The sequence below is a fragment of the Dermacentor variabilis genome, chromosome 9 (genome assembly GCF_050947875.1).
Source record: "Dermacentor variabilis isolate Ectoservices chromosome 9, ASM5094787v1, whole genome shotgun sequence".
Classification (NCBI taxonomy): Eukaryota; Metazoa; Arthropoda; class Arachnida; order Ixodida; family Ixodidae; genus Dermacentor; species Dermacentor variabilis.
In genome coordinates, this window is record NC_134576.1 from 11355444 (window position 1) to 11372011 (window position 16568).

General features: G+C 46.3%; 2 protein-coding genes across 8 annotated transcripts in view; one reads left to right on the forward strand and one right to left on the reverse strand.

Annotated features, from left to right (window-relative positions):
- Positions 1 to 81: 81 nt before the first annotated feature.
- Positions 82 to 6702, reverse strand: CIA30 (complex I intermediate-associated protein 30). 2 transcript variants are annotated; one of them, XM_075670784.1, is made up of 2 exons: positions 6338 to 6702; positions 82 to 5571 (listed from the first exon to the last, which is right to left on the reverse strand). In XM_075670784.1, the coding sequence occupies exon 2, from the start codon at positions 5351 to 5353 to the stop codon at positions 4445 to 4447; it is 909 nt and encodes a 302-aa protein (XP_075526899.1). In that variant the 5' UTR covers positions 5354 to 5571; positions 6338 to 6702; the 3' UTR covers positions 82 to 4444. The 2 variants fall into 2 exon arrangements, with proteins under 2 accessions (XP_075526899.1, XP_075526900.1); XM_075670785.1 differs by lacking the exon at positions 6338 to 6702 and adding an exon at positions 5752 to 5870.
- Positions 5801 to 16568, forward strand: part of LOC142558608 (DNA-binding protein P3A2-like) — a 221067-nt gene continuing 210299 nt past the window's right edge. For all 6 annotated transcript variants that reach the window (XM_075670767.1, XM_075670770.1, XM_075670771.1 and 3 more), the window contains exon 1: positions 5801 to 5893. The gene's annotated coding sequence lies outside the window, so the exon portion shown is untranslated. The remainder of the gene's footprint in view (positions 5894 to 16568) is intronic.

The following is a 16568-nucleotide window of genomic DNA, read 5'->3' on the forward strand; positions in this document are numbered from 1 at the left end:
GCCTTGTTGAAATAACAGCACATGACTGTTCAGACGACGTCATGCAAGTCACAGACAGTATGTACAAGTGAGTGTTTTGTATTTTGCATTTATGCCTCGGCACTAGTTTCATATTTTATGTGGCGGACACGCATTGCACCTGTGAAAATCAACTGTACATTTTTATGGCAGGCCAGCCCATGGACATGCCAGCATCCAGCAAAGAAATAACAGGGCCCATGTCACTACCCACTCTGGAAGGAGCGCCTGCAGCAACATTACAGCAAGCATGCAGTGCAAGTGGTAAGCTGCATTGCAGTTGCTTTCAGTGATGCATTTCCATGGTTTTTCTGAAGAGATGCCAGTTCTGTCTTATCTTGCACTTAATTTTTTTTAATTTATTAGTTTATACTCTTAGGACCCAGAGGGCATTACAGAGGGGGTGGGTACAGTATAAATGCAAAGCTATAATAGGGATTCAAAGGAAAATACATTTTGTTTGTGAAATACATACTGTTGTGAAGCTTTTGATTGATGTTGATGAACTGTTGTACGATTCTAGGTCCTGTGGACCACCTTGGCCATATCAAGTTGCCAGCAACATTAAAGCGCTGTGGAAGGCCAAACGGAAGAGGGCAGACTGTTATCGGTCTCCCCACAAAACGAAGGTGCACACGTCCAGTGCCATTCACCAAGAAGGCACCCGCTGATCGTGCAAAAGTCATGCTTGGATGGCCTGTGGACAGTTGCAACTTGGAAGCGGCAATGAATGGCACCAAGATTTCTGAACACATGGTGGAGGTATTTCAAAAAAAGGTGTCCTCGGCAATTTTAGATGATGCCTGCAGTTTGGCAGAGATAAAGCCATACTTTGATGATGATGCCTGGCTCTCTGTAATGGCATTAGTAGAAATGAAGAAGAGAAAACCGGTATGGTTCTGTCCCGCATGCAAAAAACTTATTGGCAAGGCGGATTCAGTATGTTGCGATTCCTGTCTGGAATGGAGACATCTGGAATGTGCATGTCTTGATGGTTTGCCCAAATCAAGTACATGGTTTTGCAGAGATTGCCACCAATAATGGATGACACCCTTGTTGCCACTTCATTTTTGTATTTTTATTGCAATAAAACTATCTATAGTGTTTTGGAAGAATAGTTCTAATTTTGGCCTTCGAAACCTGTACGAACCATGCAACTTGTAAAACCACTGGCATTGCTACCATTGTGGTCCCTCTGTCAGAATCATTGTTGTGGCAAGAATACGTTGTAATAAATATTCATTTCATCTGTATTAATATGGCTATTTGTGTGCTTTAATAACCACTCTGGATTTGTTCTGTACATGTACAGCAGGCAAGCTTTTATAAACAGCAATTTTAAAAATGCATTACTTTACAAGCATGATGTTTGTAGACTGATGCAGAGATGGCACACGTATTTGCATCTGAGCAGCAATTTCAGCCTGTTAACTGTCAAGCTAACATCGCCAGAATCTAAATACCTTTATGACAGGCAAGTTCAAAGTGGCTTTTGAACCTATGTGAACAAAGTTATCTCTGCGTGTTTACGGCTCCGTTTTGCGGCTTCCACTTACTGATCTGAAAAACCACATATGGCAGGTGAAAAAAACTTCATCATCATCATCATCAGCCTGGTTACGCCCACTGCAGGGCAAAGGCCTCTCCCATACTTCTCCAACAACCCCGGTCATGTACTGATTGTGGCCATGCCATGCCTGCAAACTTCTTAATCTCATCCGCCCACCTAACTTTCTGCCGCCCCCTGCTACGCTTCCCTTCCCTTGGGATCCAGTCCGTAACCCTTAATGACCATCGGTTATCTTCCCTCCTCATTACATGTCCTGCCCATGCCCATTTCTTTTTCTTGATTTCAACTAAGATGTCATTAACTCGCGTTTGTTCCCTTACCCAATCTGCTCTTTTCTTATCCTTTAACGTTACACCTATCATTCTTCTTTCCAAAGCTCGTTGCGTCGTCCTCAATTTGAGTAGAACCCTTTTCGTAAGCCTCCAGGTTTCTGCCCCGTAGGCGAGTACTGGTAAGACACAGCTGTTATACACTTTTCTCTTGAGGGATAATGGCAACTTGCTGTTCATGATCTGAGAATGCCTGCCAAACGCACCCCAGCCCATTCTTATTCTTCCGATTATTTCCGTCTCATGATCCGGATCCGCCGTCACTACCTGCCCCAAGTAGATGTATTCCCTTACGACTTCCAGTGCCTCGCTGCCAAATTGTAAATTGCTGTTCTCTTCAGAGACTTTTAAGCATTACTTTAGTTTTCTGCAGATTAATTTTTAGACCCACTCTTCTGCTTTGCCTCTCCAGGTCAGTGAGCATGCATTGCAATTGGTCCCCCGAGTTACTAAGCAAGGCAATATCATCAGCGAATCGCAAGTTACTAAGGTATTCTCCATTAACTTTTATCCCCAATTCTTCCCAATCCAGGCCTCTGAATACCTCCTGTGAACACGCTGTGAATAGCACTGGAGATATCGTATCTCCCTGCCTGACGCCTTTCTTTATTGGGATATTGTTGCTTGCTTTATGGAGGACTACGGTGGCTGTGGAGCCGCTATAGATATCTTTCAGTATTTTTACATATGGCTCGTCTACACCCTGATTCCGTAATGCCTCTACGACTGCTGAGGTTTTGACGGAATCAAACGCTTTCTCGTAATCAATGAAAGCTATATATAAGGGTTGGTTATATTCCGCACATTTCTCTATCACCTGATTGATAGTGTGAATATGATCTATTGTTGAGTAGCCTTTACGGAATCCTGCCTGGTCCTTTGCTTGACAGAAGTCTAAGGTGTTCCTGATTCTATTCGCGATTACGTTAGTAAATAGTTTGTAGGCAACGGACAGTAAGCTGATCGGTCTATAATTTTTCAAGTCTTTGGCGTCCCCTTTTGGGCTATGGGCTACAGCGCATAGCATATGACTCTGGTGTAAAGCTAAGGCGCAAGACGGAAGTCTATTTCGCGCTGTCCCCTGGTACACAAAATAAAGCTGAAGAGTATTTTGTGGTCTGGTCCACAAAATAAAGCTGAAGCGTATTTTGTGGTCTGGTCCACAGAATAGGCACTGCGTTGTGCGATTGCACAGTGTATATTCTGGAGCAAAGGACGTTGGAAAGTTCCCTAGCCAGCGTCGGCAGGCAACCACTGTCGGAGGACGCTATCCTCTGCCCATGGCCTGACACTGCAACTTCAATGCAGGCAACTGAAGCACTGTTGAAGTTTCTGCAGGACACCAAACTAGACGAGCGGCTCTTGTAGGGCCACTGCCTAATGTACACAAGCACTCCCCACTTCTCTCATAGTCGCCAGGTACTTTCACGGCCCTCTTCCCCAGTGCAGAGTAGCAAACTAGTGCGCACTAGCTCAGGTTGACCTCTCCGTCTTTCCTGTCAGTAAATTCCATCTATTGTCTTTTGGCTTTATACGTAATTTGTTTTTTCCTGTGGGAGCAAAATACACTTAAAGCAAGAGCCTGCACAAAGGTTTTTTTTATACTCTTGTCTCACTTCAAGACAGTGTGCCCTCTCTTTCCTACCGTTTGGCCCTGGAAAGCGGCTTGGCCAGACGCATTTCTAGCTTATAATGGTAGCTTGCAGTAAAACAGAAAAAACAGCAACTGGCTGCCCTAACCCATACTAAAAGGTGCCTTGGGTAGAGTTGTCAACCACCCTAACTTTTGAGTAAATGTTGCAACAACAGAAAAACTTTTTTATATTGCCTGGTATAATAATTTTTTTTAAAAAAGCCATTTGCACATTCTTTTTTGTGTTTTGTCGCACTGTCATAAACATATTATAGGTGGTTTCATTTTTACTGTTCTCGCTCTGCTGTAGGCCCCAATCGTCCGCACTAGCAGCAGTCTTTGTTGCACATACAGACAGGCAGCACTAACAGGGTCGCCAGTCGCTCTGTCCACACGAGAGAGTTGGCCATCCTAGCCCAGGAGATATGCATCTTCCATTACTTCTATATTGACAGTTTTATCAAGCTTAGACTATGACACACTTTACATCCTCACTGTGCCAATGAAATTTAAAGGATATGGTAATGTTAAGAAGGTAAATCAAACTGGAAAACGTCAAAGACCACTTTAAATAGCCCTTTAAAAACGTCAAGGGAGTTTACTCGTATAATGTACAATCTGTGCCCACTCCAATTCCTTAATGTTTCTATGCGCTGCCTGCTGAATCAGTACGAAGCTGCAGAAACGTCGATGGAACCAACACACGTGCTGCCGCCTTTCAAACAGGAAAGACTCTCGCAGGTGATCATGCACGAACCAAATGTATTGCTGCTAAAGTTCAGTACAGCTGTGTACTGCTTGGGCTGAGCACGTCGAGTATTCTTGCGTGGCCTCTCCTAGAAAACACGCCTAGCCAACAACGGCATGCCAACACACTTCCACAGCACCACCACGTCAGCCGCCGAGCCCGTAGCCCAAGGGCACCTCGTACATCTCGTAGGCGAACTCCTCGCTGTGCGAGCCGTCCACGTAGCCGCCGACGTGGTCGATCTCGAGCCGGAACGGACCCGGGATGCCGTCGGCCAGCGTGATGCCCAGGTGCTTGATGCCGGTCAGGTCGACGGCGCCCTGCTTGTCCTGCACGCGGCCCTTGTTGCTCAGAAAGAACTTGGAGAAAGGCACGCGCGCCAGCTGCCAGTAGGGCCCGCCGCGGGTGTACAGCGGGAACTGGTACAGCACGTTCCACGTCACGTCGAAGTACTGGTCGGCACCCAGGTTGAGCATGTAGGTGCGCCCGTCGCCGCGAATGCGCAGCTCCAGGTGCGTGAACGCCGACCACTCATAGGCGGCGGGCATGCCGAACGGCCGCCTCGCCCGGGGCGAGCGGATGTTGCAGTAGCCGGTCTCGGCCACCTTGCCGTCCTTTGGCACCCGGGTGTCCAGGTAGCCCGAGAAGACGCCAGCGCCGGCAGGTCCCGGCGCCAACTCGGCGCGCGAGAAGCCCTCGTTGTTGTCTCTGTCGGTGGTCACCGTCCACTCGTCGATGGTCTTGGCATCGAATTTCCAGAAGACTTCGCAGTCGCCGTGTTCGTAAATTGCGGGGTCGCCGCGCAGCGCCTCGACCACCTCGTCGCTAAACTGACGCGCGTCTTCTTTCAGCAACTTGTAGCTATTCTGGAACAGCGTCCTGTAGTCGACTTGGGGCGGCGGCCGCTCATAGTCGTCGCTACCTTTACGGCTCCTCTTGTAAAAGCACGAACGCGCGGGCACAACCACAGCCGAGGCGCCACCAACACACGCTCGCAGAAGACGGGCAGTAGCAGACGAAACACTAACAGCCGCCGACAGCTGACTGAATGCCATGGCAGTCTCACCGTTGCTGTTCTTCGGTATGATGTAGCCCGGCGAGGTAATGCGTAGTATTAGTCTCGACGATATAGCCACCGCATTTGAACTTGCGAGTTCTTAGACAGTCCGGTGAACCAAGCAAGCAAACAGAACGGCTGTCGAAATGTGCCAAGAGCGGCGCGCAGATCGGTCTCTACGCCGAGAATCGATCCAAACTCTGGGAAGCAGCAGATCTACAGGCGAAACACAGGGGAGAGGGGGGGGGTCCAAAATATAAGCACCATAAGAGCATCGACATCGATAATGGTACTGAAATGTATGCCCATTCGCACGACCCTAGCAACAAGGGTTAAAAAAAAACGACGAAAAAAGAAAGCGCAGCAATCTGAAGCAACGCCGGCACACAAGCTTACCGCTGGCCCACAGAAGCAGTCGATGACGATTGCACGCGTCACTTCCTGTTCCGCTGCCGTCTTGCTCAGTTCGGCGTCATTTTAATCGACTCTTGCGCATGGTTTTCGGCCAATTCTCGAAAGGCAGGAGCACCTCTGAACGGTAAGTAAACGCGAGCGTACGCGAAAGCAGCATTAATTAACTCTTTAACGCACACTGCGCACCTACCGCGCAGTGCTAGGCCCTTCCGGGAGCTCGCAATCCGTTGCCGAAAAAGGGGCTCACTCCGCCTCGGGACACTCGCACCGCGCAGCCGCAAAATGGCCGCCTATACTTTTTCTTTGTACATTTTGTTTTGTTGTCGCTTCAGAACTCGCTCAGATGCGTATTTCGACAGCAGTCAGACGGTGTAGAGCTCCAAAAATGACGGACGTTCATCAGTACATGAGTCGAGAAGTCTCGATCGGAAATCATACCCTTGTCGGACGCGAGTGTCTATTGCGACGGTCGGGCGCATCGGGGCAGGGACCGCTGCGTCCCTCAGCGGGCAGCAGCATGGCGGCACATGAGCGCGGACCAAGTGCAGTCATGACGGTCGTGACTTACCTCAGCTTTTTCGCCGCCTGTGTCAGGTAGGGGCGCGAGGTCTCGACGCTGTTCCTATGTGGGCGCTTGGCGCGGTCGCACTGCTACTGCCCGGCGCTGCCCCGTGGCTGGCAGGTCGAGGAGGAGGGATGCCTTTGGCTGAAAGTGCGCAGCCGCAGCACCTGCTCAGTCGCTGGTTTTCCGCCTGGCCCGCCCCGTGGCGAGACGCTTCGTGTAGCGCGCGATTTCCATCGGCATTGGTGTCTGCTCACTTTTAGCGCTCTAAATAACGGCTATGCCTGACTGTTTTTCCGCTAGAGCGATTCCGAGTCTCGACAAAAGCATCGGAGGATGCTTGGAAGCGGAGGAACGCTGCGTTGCGGGGCAGCATCCACCGGCGAGAGGATCGCTGTATGCGCCCGAGATGACGCGGTCTTTGGCGAGCGAAAAGAGGGCGGCATTTTTATTGGTACCCGCGGCACATTTTCATTTCTTTCTTTAAGCTCGTCGTGCAATGCGCTGAGACCACTCGTGCTGCTGCGGTTCATATTTCAGCTTCGATCACATGTGACCCGCTCCTCTCGACACTTTTACGTCGATTCATTAATTATTTTTTTACGCTTGATCGAAATGTAAAGATCAGCCTGTCTAGTTTCATATGCAGCTATGTGCCACAGTGTATATAGCAAAAATTTGAAACAATTTTGTAGTGGTAAAAAGATGTTAAAAGTGGAAATAATGAAATCACTGGCTTTTTAGCAGTTTACAGCGGATGCATTAGGCTGTGTTGCATGGGCAGAGCATTCGAAGTGACATTAAACATTACACTAATTTGTACAATGTGAGAAAGAGTGACTAAAACTTTGAATTCATGGTTGCCAACATGCACCAGTTGGGATCTGAGCTTGCGTACAGCACAAAAGTCTATCGCAGATATACGTTTCAACAGAGACGTTCAGCAGGCACAAATTCAAAGAGGTCCCCTCGACAGTGCCCGACTTTCACTCATCAGTAACACTTGTATACTCTAGTAGTTTCAAATAAGCTGGTTCTGCTCCAGGTAGCAGGTGACCTGTCAGTGTAGACCTTTTACAGCGAGCATTAAGTGCACAGTGTACCAGTGGTTGCCATGTGCCTGTCGCCATTGAATGTCTTCTGAATCGAGAGCAAGCAAGCATGAATCTTCCCTCCAGTAACGTTCGGCCGAGAGGCCAGACATCACTTGAAGGCTAACTGCAAAGAAATTTCAATTGTGGGAAATTGACTATAAATTCCTAGCCTATGCTCTTAAAGTAATCTTGGCAAAGCCGCAGGGCTGGTAATTGCCTAATTTTCTTATTAGAAGCTAAATAGCGCCTATGCAGACGAAGCATGCACCTGGCGGCAAAATGGTAGCGACACGGACGTGGCGGATATTGAAGAACTGTACGCAACTGTTGGTCTCTCAGTTGAGCCATGTTGCGCCTAGGCAGCCAGGTGTTTTTTTTGCTCGCTCATTTGCGAGTTGACGAGCACCTCTGTCGACATGTGTTCTCCCTGTTGCAAGAATGCGAATGCGTTATCTGGCCATCAGGTGCTCACATATGCACTCAAGCATGAGAAAAATGGCTGTGCAGTCCACAACGCTGAGTAGAGGAAGGCTGAGTACATCCTTTCTGTATGAGAGCAGCATTCCAGGCAAGTTGGTAATCCATTAATCAAATGATATTGTGCAACGAAAAATGACACGGACGTAAGAGAAGACGACACACCAGGCGCAAGGTGGTGTGCCATCTTCACTTACGTCCGTGTCATTTTTTGTTGCTCAATATTATTTGAGTAATCTTTTCTGTCCCAGCTTTCAGAGCAAAAGGTCCGCACCGCAGCACAGCAGGCAAGTGCGATGCGGACCAGCCAACTCGCACAAAGCATGTAAACTGCAGTTAACGCAGCTGCACAAGCACATTTCAAGAGCACAGTTGTAAGGATTGGGAGGTCAATCCCACCGCTCGTAACCCGTTATCAAGATTGGAGTCGGGCATGAATTAGATGGTAGCTGGCCCATGCCGTCGTCCAACTTATCCACGCTGAAGACGTTGTTGAAGTGAAGGACTGCTTCTCATCAAGAATGAGGAATATGGGTTTATTTACAGTATCTACATAAGGACGTTGCAGTTCATCAGTCTAGCATGACTGCGAAAGAAAGTACATCAATCTAGCATGACTGCGAGAGAAAGTACACTGAACAGCCGCACAACAGCGGTTTATAAATACTCGATCCCAAGGTGAGGGAAACGTTCGACCAGTCATTGTAAACGGGTCACCTCTCTGCCGGAGGGACACACACACACTTCTGCACAGGTTCACGGCCCCCACCGACGTCAGACGGTTTTCGCAGAGCTCGGGGCTTACATCAGGAAAGGCGCATTTTATTCCCCGAGCTGACCCCCGCAGCGCGGCCGCCGGTTGTCCATTGTCTTGCATCTTGAAAGGCGCGTGGGAAGGGGCCTCCGTAGACGTTCCCTCGTCAACTCCCCCGCTCGCAGCCGACCGGGCTGGCGGTGGCATGTTTAGTCACAAAGCCTTGTTCGTCGAACTCATCTCGGCAATCCCGCGACGCAGAGTGGCAGACGTGGCGCATTGCAATGCGGGCACAGTAGACTTAGTGACGCCGTTTGGCTAGAGCGTATCGGTGACTTTCCAAGAAAAGTTGACGCCACTGTCACAACTGGCTGGCAAAACTTGCACCTTGGCCGTTCTTAATATTATCAAGATTTGCTTAGCAAATGTTTTCTCTGCGTGACTATAAGTACCATATGCCGCGATGGCACACGAAAACCAAAGGTAACATTCAAAGGTAAGTTGTTTTCAAGGGTGATATTCATGAGCAATCATTTCTGGTAGTGCACCATCTTCAAGATATTTCTTGCATCTCTACATTGGATGCATCGAAGTAGACGAACGAAATCTTTTCTGACACAGCGGCAAAAACGAGCAGGAACTGCATGTCGTATATATCACGAAGGAGAACACGACATGGTGGCCATGTTGTGGATGCCACAGTAAACCATGCAGGAATGCAATGGCACCAGAGCGAAATGGGTGAAGCTTTATTATGGCCGCAGTCCGGCCCATACCCAGCCTGTCTGGCCGTGAATTTATGCACACATAGCAACGAGCCCCTCTATCCTTGCCAAGCCTCAGCTACTTATCAGCCCTGCGCTTGAGCTGACTTGTATACCTCTCGTATGTGAGCCCACTCCTGTAACAATCCCCCACTTGGATTGACAGTATGGGCTAAATAAACATGACACGCAGCAATGTGACAATCAGTTGTTGCCGCAGCACTAGCTGACTTTGTTTATCGAAGGTGCAAATGCAACACACTCGCTTCAGTGAACTCAAACAGCATGCTACTGGTCAGCCAAGCTAGTGCACCATGCACCCTATTCCAGCTGCTCTGGCATGCGAATGGGCATGTTTGATTCCTGCGCTGGCTACACTAGACTGTAGATGTAGCATAACAGTGCCACGTGTGGACAACACCATACCGCACCTTTAGCTTGGCTTTATACGCCTCAACTGTACCAGGAGTGCCCGTATTTACAACCATTCACCAGACTGTAGATGTAGCATAACTGTGCCACGCGTGGATCGCGTCCACGTTAAGCAAAACCATACCGCACCTTTAGCTTGGCTTTATACACCTCAACCATACCAGGAGTGCCTGTATTTACGACCGTTCACCATGCACACCTTTCCGCAAGGCGAGCACATTTACTCTCAGCGTTGGATAGCGAATCGCCGGCAGTGACGGTGAGTCTAACACTACTTGCAGTGAAAACAATCTTATTGCCACCACTGGCACCACAAAATGTCTCATGATGTTGAACTTTGATAAGCAGTGCAAGTGAGTCCATAGCAGCGAAGTCAAACGTGGAGTAATAGGTAGGCGCCACAAGCTTTCTCGTTGCATTGGGGATAAAAAAACAGCGGGTGAGTGATTTGTCGTCCACTTGCAATATATTTTGTCCACATGTACGCAAATATTTTAATCTGAGCTGTAATTAATCAGAAAGCCATTCCCAAATTGTCGGAACAGCGCTGGCAACTACAATTACATGGTCAGAACTAACCACCATGGCTGGAGCAGGTAGCAAACAGGCTTCTTCTGCATGTGCACACACCTATTACCGAACGAAATTGTTGTGCACAAAGGCAACGACGACAGCAGGCGTACAGCCGAAACAGCCCTACAGATATACCGCTGTAAAGGCTAGAATGTAAAGGGTTAAAGCAAACTTCAGGCTGCTGCATTCGTCACCTTCAGCCGGTAAGCTAGCACACAGTAAAATTTCAGTGAAGACAAAGTGGGTAAATTAAAGGCTTATTTACACTGCCTCTGCAGCCTTGTGTCGTCTACACACACACTTCTCACCATGGTGGCCGGAATAACAGCTGTCTGATCCGTACCTAGTGCCGCCATGACCATTGTGAACTAGCAAGCAAGTACTGACCAGAAGACGCTGTCATGTGAGCAAATATGGGTATGGTGCTGTAAAAGGTCCATACCTTCCTGCCACCATGTGCCAAGTGATGTGCCCTCCTGTGCCCACGACAGAAAAATTTCTTACAAGGGCACTGGTTTGGGCTAGTTGGTTACAATTCAAGGTCAATGTGTTAAAACAATTTGAAAGTTTACACTTGCGTCTGTCGTCCCCCAGCCATCGTTCCAAGTGGTGCGCAAATAACATTGATGAAGAGAAATTTGGCATCACTCTTGCCATGCATATGTACCACAAGGAACACAATATACTACATAGATAGCACAATCTAATGCATTGCAGCATGTCATTGACTCCAGGTTTGCCAAGTTTCGGTTCTTTACAAGTTCCAAATTTGTATCCTTTGAAAAAATACTATTTCATATGGTGGTGGGAATGCATTCCATGTTTGATCGAACATATAAATTTGATACATACCTGACAAAGATAGTTTAGTAACGTCTGCTGCTGGGCTTGTTGGTACATGGCTTTTAGAAATGGTTTTAGTATGCCTCTCTGTGTATTTTTTTCTGTTGTCCACGTCATTTTTTGTGCCTAGAACCATTCCTAAAAACTTGACAAAGAGAATATACTTGTTCAACTAATTTTAGAGTAAACAAATGTAATAAAGTTGAGATAGATATTAAAGGTAGCACTAAGGCTATGCTCCGATCTTGTGCAGTGATAATGAAGATGTACTTATCAGGACATTGAATATGCTCCAGTAAATGAATACTTTCTTTTGGAAGTGCAATAACAGGAAGTGGACTTGGAAAAGCCCTAACGGAGAAGGAATAAGTTTCATGCTGTCTGCCAAGCCCAGCATAGTTGTGCAGAAGTGATTACAAATTAGTGAGGTTCAGGATTACTCTCAGTTCAAACAGAGAAAGATTAGTCAAGTGCCTACCTATGAGTGAATTCAGGCTCACGAACAAGTGTGAGGATAGTATAGAAATAATGAAGTGAACTGTAGCTCAGATAATTTCACAGGCCGCATTCTCCTAAGCAACAAAGGCCCTAATAAGGAAATTACAGAGCATGAAAATGTCTAACTCCACAGATAAGAATGAACCTGCTAAATTGTAAATGTGTCAAAGATCAACTGCAAGAAGAAAGATGGCATTTGAAAGTATAACCCTGGAAAGCTCAAGTAAGCAGTAAGAAAATGGAGGCAGTGTTAAATGGCTAATACCCAAGTCAGACGAGCAAATGTAATGACACTTTGAGGGAGTGCATTGTCTCTCGCCGAGTGTCACTTAGGGTTTGATAGCAGCGATGATCTGGGAAGTTATAGGGGTTTATATGATTCTCAGCGTTTTTAGTTTTAGAAACAGTTACTTTTTCATCACACGAAGATGCTTATGTGCAAGAACCTCCCCCATCTAAAATGGGAATACTGTAATCCCATTAGCACGTCTATTTGTTTTGAGCTAATCCAAGGAAGGGACATATCCAGAGTCAGAATGGCACAATCCCTCGAAAAGGAAGGTTTCAAGCTTTTTTTGGCTTGACTGATGTCGCACACACTCTTAACTTTTGAAATCACAACGAAGTGGTCTTAGAATTGTTAATTTATTTGTTTATTCCAAATACTCTCTTATGCAAATGCATTGTAGAGAGGGGAGTGGTTACAAAGGGACGGTAAGTTATACAAAGTTACGCTGAAGAAACGGTAAGGCAGAATACCACAACGAACGATAAAACAAAAACCGTGTGGCACAAACAAAATGACTCGCTATACGGCACAGTTAGTTGCAGTGGAAAAAATCCAAATAAAGATTTCTGAACAAAGCATGATCCGTCATGGAAACAATATTGGCGGGAATGTGGTTGCTATCACATGAGGTGTTAGGTATAAAAGAGTGCAGAAATGGGTTTGTGTGAGAGAATGTACACTGAACTTTACTATGGTGTCAACCCGCAATGAAAGGTACGTAGGTGCAGGGATGAGCTCAGCATGTAGATGATGGTAGACTTCGTGAATTAAGCATAGGTGAAAACTTTTTTGACAAATGAGACAATGATAAACGGGATTTCATTGCTGTCACACTGGATGTGCGAAAGTAATTGGCTAGTGTGAAGCGAGTTGCGTCATTCTGAATCAGTTCAAGTGCATTAATCACGGCCAAGATGCGAAACAGCTGTGGCATATTCTAATTTGGTGCACACAAGGGTTTTATAAAGAAGCAATTTTAATTCTGTTGGAGATTTACTGACATTTCGACGTTAGTATCCTAGCATTCAATTTGCTTTATTACAGTGACATGAGTTTTCCCTGTTAGATCAGAGGTTATATTGATTCTGAGATATCCATAACATGAAACTTGTTCAAGCATAGTACTTTTAAGTTTATAAACTTGGTAGCGTTTGTTGGTTCGAGAAACATGTTTTATTTAGCATCTATTCATGTTTAGTTCCGCAAGCCACTTGTCGCACCAACCCATTATAGAATGTAAGTCTAATTGTAACACGTGTTCATCGTGCTTTAATTTAGTGCCAACTGTACTGTGAGAATTTATTTATTCTTCACTCATTGCTATTGAGGCCACACATGTCAACGCAGCGAAGTGAGTTGCTCAGAGACGCTCGCTGGGGAGTGTCTTTGACGAACTCTCTCTGAGGAATCTTTCTTTCTGACAGCCTGCGAGTGGCACTAGCAGTACACTCGCTCAAAATGTCACTACCCATCTGACTGGGATGTAAGATAGAAAGTTGGCATTTGAGAGAGCAAGATGTGTGCAGTGAAAGATAAGCAGCATAATGTTATTAGCAGTTTTGATAGTACAGTAAAAGCAGTGGAAGAATTCTATACTGACCTCTGCAGTACCCAGAGCAGCCACACAACCTTGATTAGAAGTAGTAACGAACAGGACACAGAAGCTCCATTTATAACTGACGATTAGGTTAGGAGGACATTGTAAGACATGTCTCTGAGAAAAAGCGGCAGGAGAAGGTGGAATAACGTTCAATTTAATCAAAGATGCGTGGGACATTGAAAGGCATGCGACCATTTATGCGCACTGCCTCACGTCTTCAAGTGTACCAGAGAGTTGCAAGAATGGCAACATTATTCTAACTCATGACAAGGTAGCCATTAAAGGATTGAAGAATTATGTGCCATTTCACTTGCTTTTAATATTGTATAAAATATTCAGCAAGGTAATTTTCAGTAAAGTCAGGGCAACACTTGAGTTCAGCCGCCAAGAGAACAGACTGGCTTTAAGAATGCGGCTCGACATACCCCAAGTTCATCAAGAAGGAGTGGGACTCGCTTTTGCGTAGCCCCACTCTAGAAATGCAAATCCTGGCGGTCCGGCGTGCCCGCGACCGGGCCGGTGGGCTAGACCTGCTGGTCCCTACGTGAGGCTAGCCGGGTGCGTGTCAAGTTCGTGTCCTCGCCGGACCTGCAATAAAGCTTATTCACTCACTCACTCACTCAAGAAGGGGTATTCTACAATGGATGATGTCCATGTTGTGAATAAGGTAATTGAGAAATCTGCGGAATACAACCAGCCTCTCTATATGCACTGGTTGTCCAACTGCTCCTGACTACGCCCACTCAAGTGCCATTTGGGCCAACTGCGCAAAAGTGTGGTATTTTTGCGTTTCATGGCAATGCAATGTTTACAGTAGGGTTATGCAACTACAGTCAACGATCGACTTTCTGGACGTCCGATTTTTCGGACATGCCCGTCAATTCGAACACCTTTGCGGCACCTCCACGGTACTCCATAGAGTCAGTGTATAAGAACGTCTAAAATTTCAGATGCAAAAACCCTTTGCTATCCGATTTTATGTACTTTTTGTCATGACTGCAGGTCTGAAACACCATTGATCGAAGCCATCACCGCCACCATTTTACCTAGCCGCTTCAAATAGGCATTCTCGCACACAGATCTGCTGGCAGCCATAGCCACCACCAAGGCAGTGCTAGCTAGGCCTAGCTACTTCGACGTTCGCTACCAAGCTTCCTGCTGTTGGGTGCCATATTTTTCTTTAAATCAATTCGCCGCTGTTAGCATGTGCTGACTCCACCTTTGTAATGTTCGCCAATGGCTTCGAAGCTCTGAATGCATGACGCGTTGCACAATGATGGTTCCCAAAAGTTAGCTTTGCCTCAATATAGCAGTGTTACGCAGTGAAGCATATGCAAAGTATAGCAGTGAAGCATACTAAGAGTGGGAAGAGGCACTTGTCACGGGAGACACTGCGCATTCCTTAATTATACATGTGTGCACCAGCCATCTACTGTCATAGTACGAGCACCGATACACCTAATAATAGTACTGGCACGCCTTGAGACCTATTTCGGACATGTCTGTGGAAATTTGAGCACTTGGGGGCAGTAAGAGGTAGTGCTTCAAGAGGTCGGTCGGGTATCGGCAACAAAACTTATGGTCTTACGCCAAATCGACTCGTATCTATTCGCAGAGGCCACAAAATGCACAGATAGCCGACAAACCGCCTCACAACGAAAGGGAGTATACGGGATGGTATGAACGTTGTTCTCAACTGCCATAACCATCTTTGCGCCACACCGTACAGAGGCATCTTATCTTAGTGCTGTTCATAGACTCATAGTCTCTTGTTAAGGTTCTAGCATTGTTATCGGGCGTAATACACATTTTGTGCGGTAGAGCATATCGAAGCACATCTGTCATTTGGAATGCACATAAGACATTTGCCATAACTTTTTGTCTTGCGCCTGATGGTGCAAATTGTTCTAGCTTATTTGTAATTTTATGTCTGTCTTGCACCCAGGCACATATGTTTGTTCTCATGTTCGTTCTCAAATTTTATTTAATTGTTTACAAAATTAAGTTTCTTGCCTAGCCAAATAAAAATTTTTGCAACATACTGTGCATTGCATACTGTCTGTGGGAAGAGAAACTTAATTGGTCGCTGTTGGCTTTGTATCTTGCTTCACTATTTTGAGCAGCACTTACTGATTGCATAATAATAACAAGCTTTGCCAAATGGCTACAGATTACTGCAGTACTACTCAAAATTTTCCAAAAAAGACAAATTTGTCTGCTCTCGAACTGCTCCAAAAATGCCGTTGTGGCTGCTCCTAAATTGCTCCAGAACATTTTTCGTGCTCCAAAAATTGCTCCAAATGCTCAACTGGGTGGACCACCACTGTATATGGCTTTCACAGACTATGAAAAGGCATTTCATTCAGTCTAGATACCAGCAGTTGTGGAGTACCGGAAGCATACATGAACATCGGCAAATGTCTATAAAGATTCCACAGTATCTTTAATTCTAAACAAGAAAAGTGGCAAAATACCAATCAAGAAAGGGGCCAGCCAGGATAAGAGACACAATCTCTGCAATGCTTTTCACAGCATGCTTGGAGGAAACACTCTAGCCATTAGATTGGAATGGGCTAGGGGTGGGGATCCACAGGGGTTGTCATCTGCAACCTGTGGTTTGCAGATAACATCATCCTGCTCAGCACTGTTGGTGGTACTTGCATCCAGTGGTTGAGGACTTTAGCTGATAAAGTGTAAGAGTACGGTTGAAGGTTGATATGCAGGAGACAAACGTAATATTCAACAACCTTGCAAGAAACCTAGAATTCATGATTTGCATCGAGCCTCTAGAATCTTTGCAAGAGTATGTTTATCTAGGCGAGTATCCTGTGAGAATGGGCTGGAGCACTGGAGGCAGGCATTGCCGAATCATGACCAGCATGCTACCACCGCTGTCCTTGAAAAGTATACAAT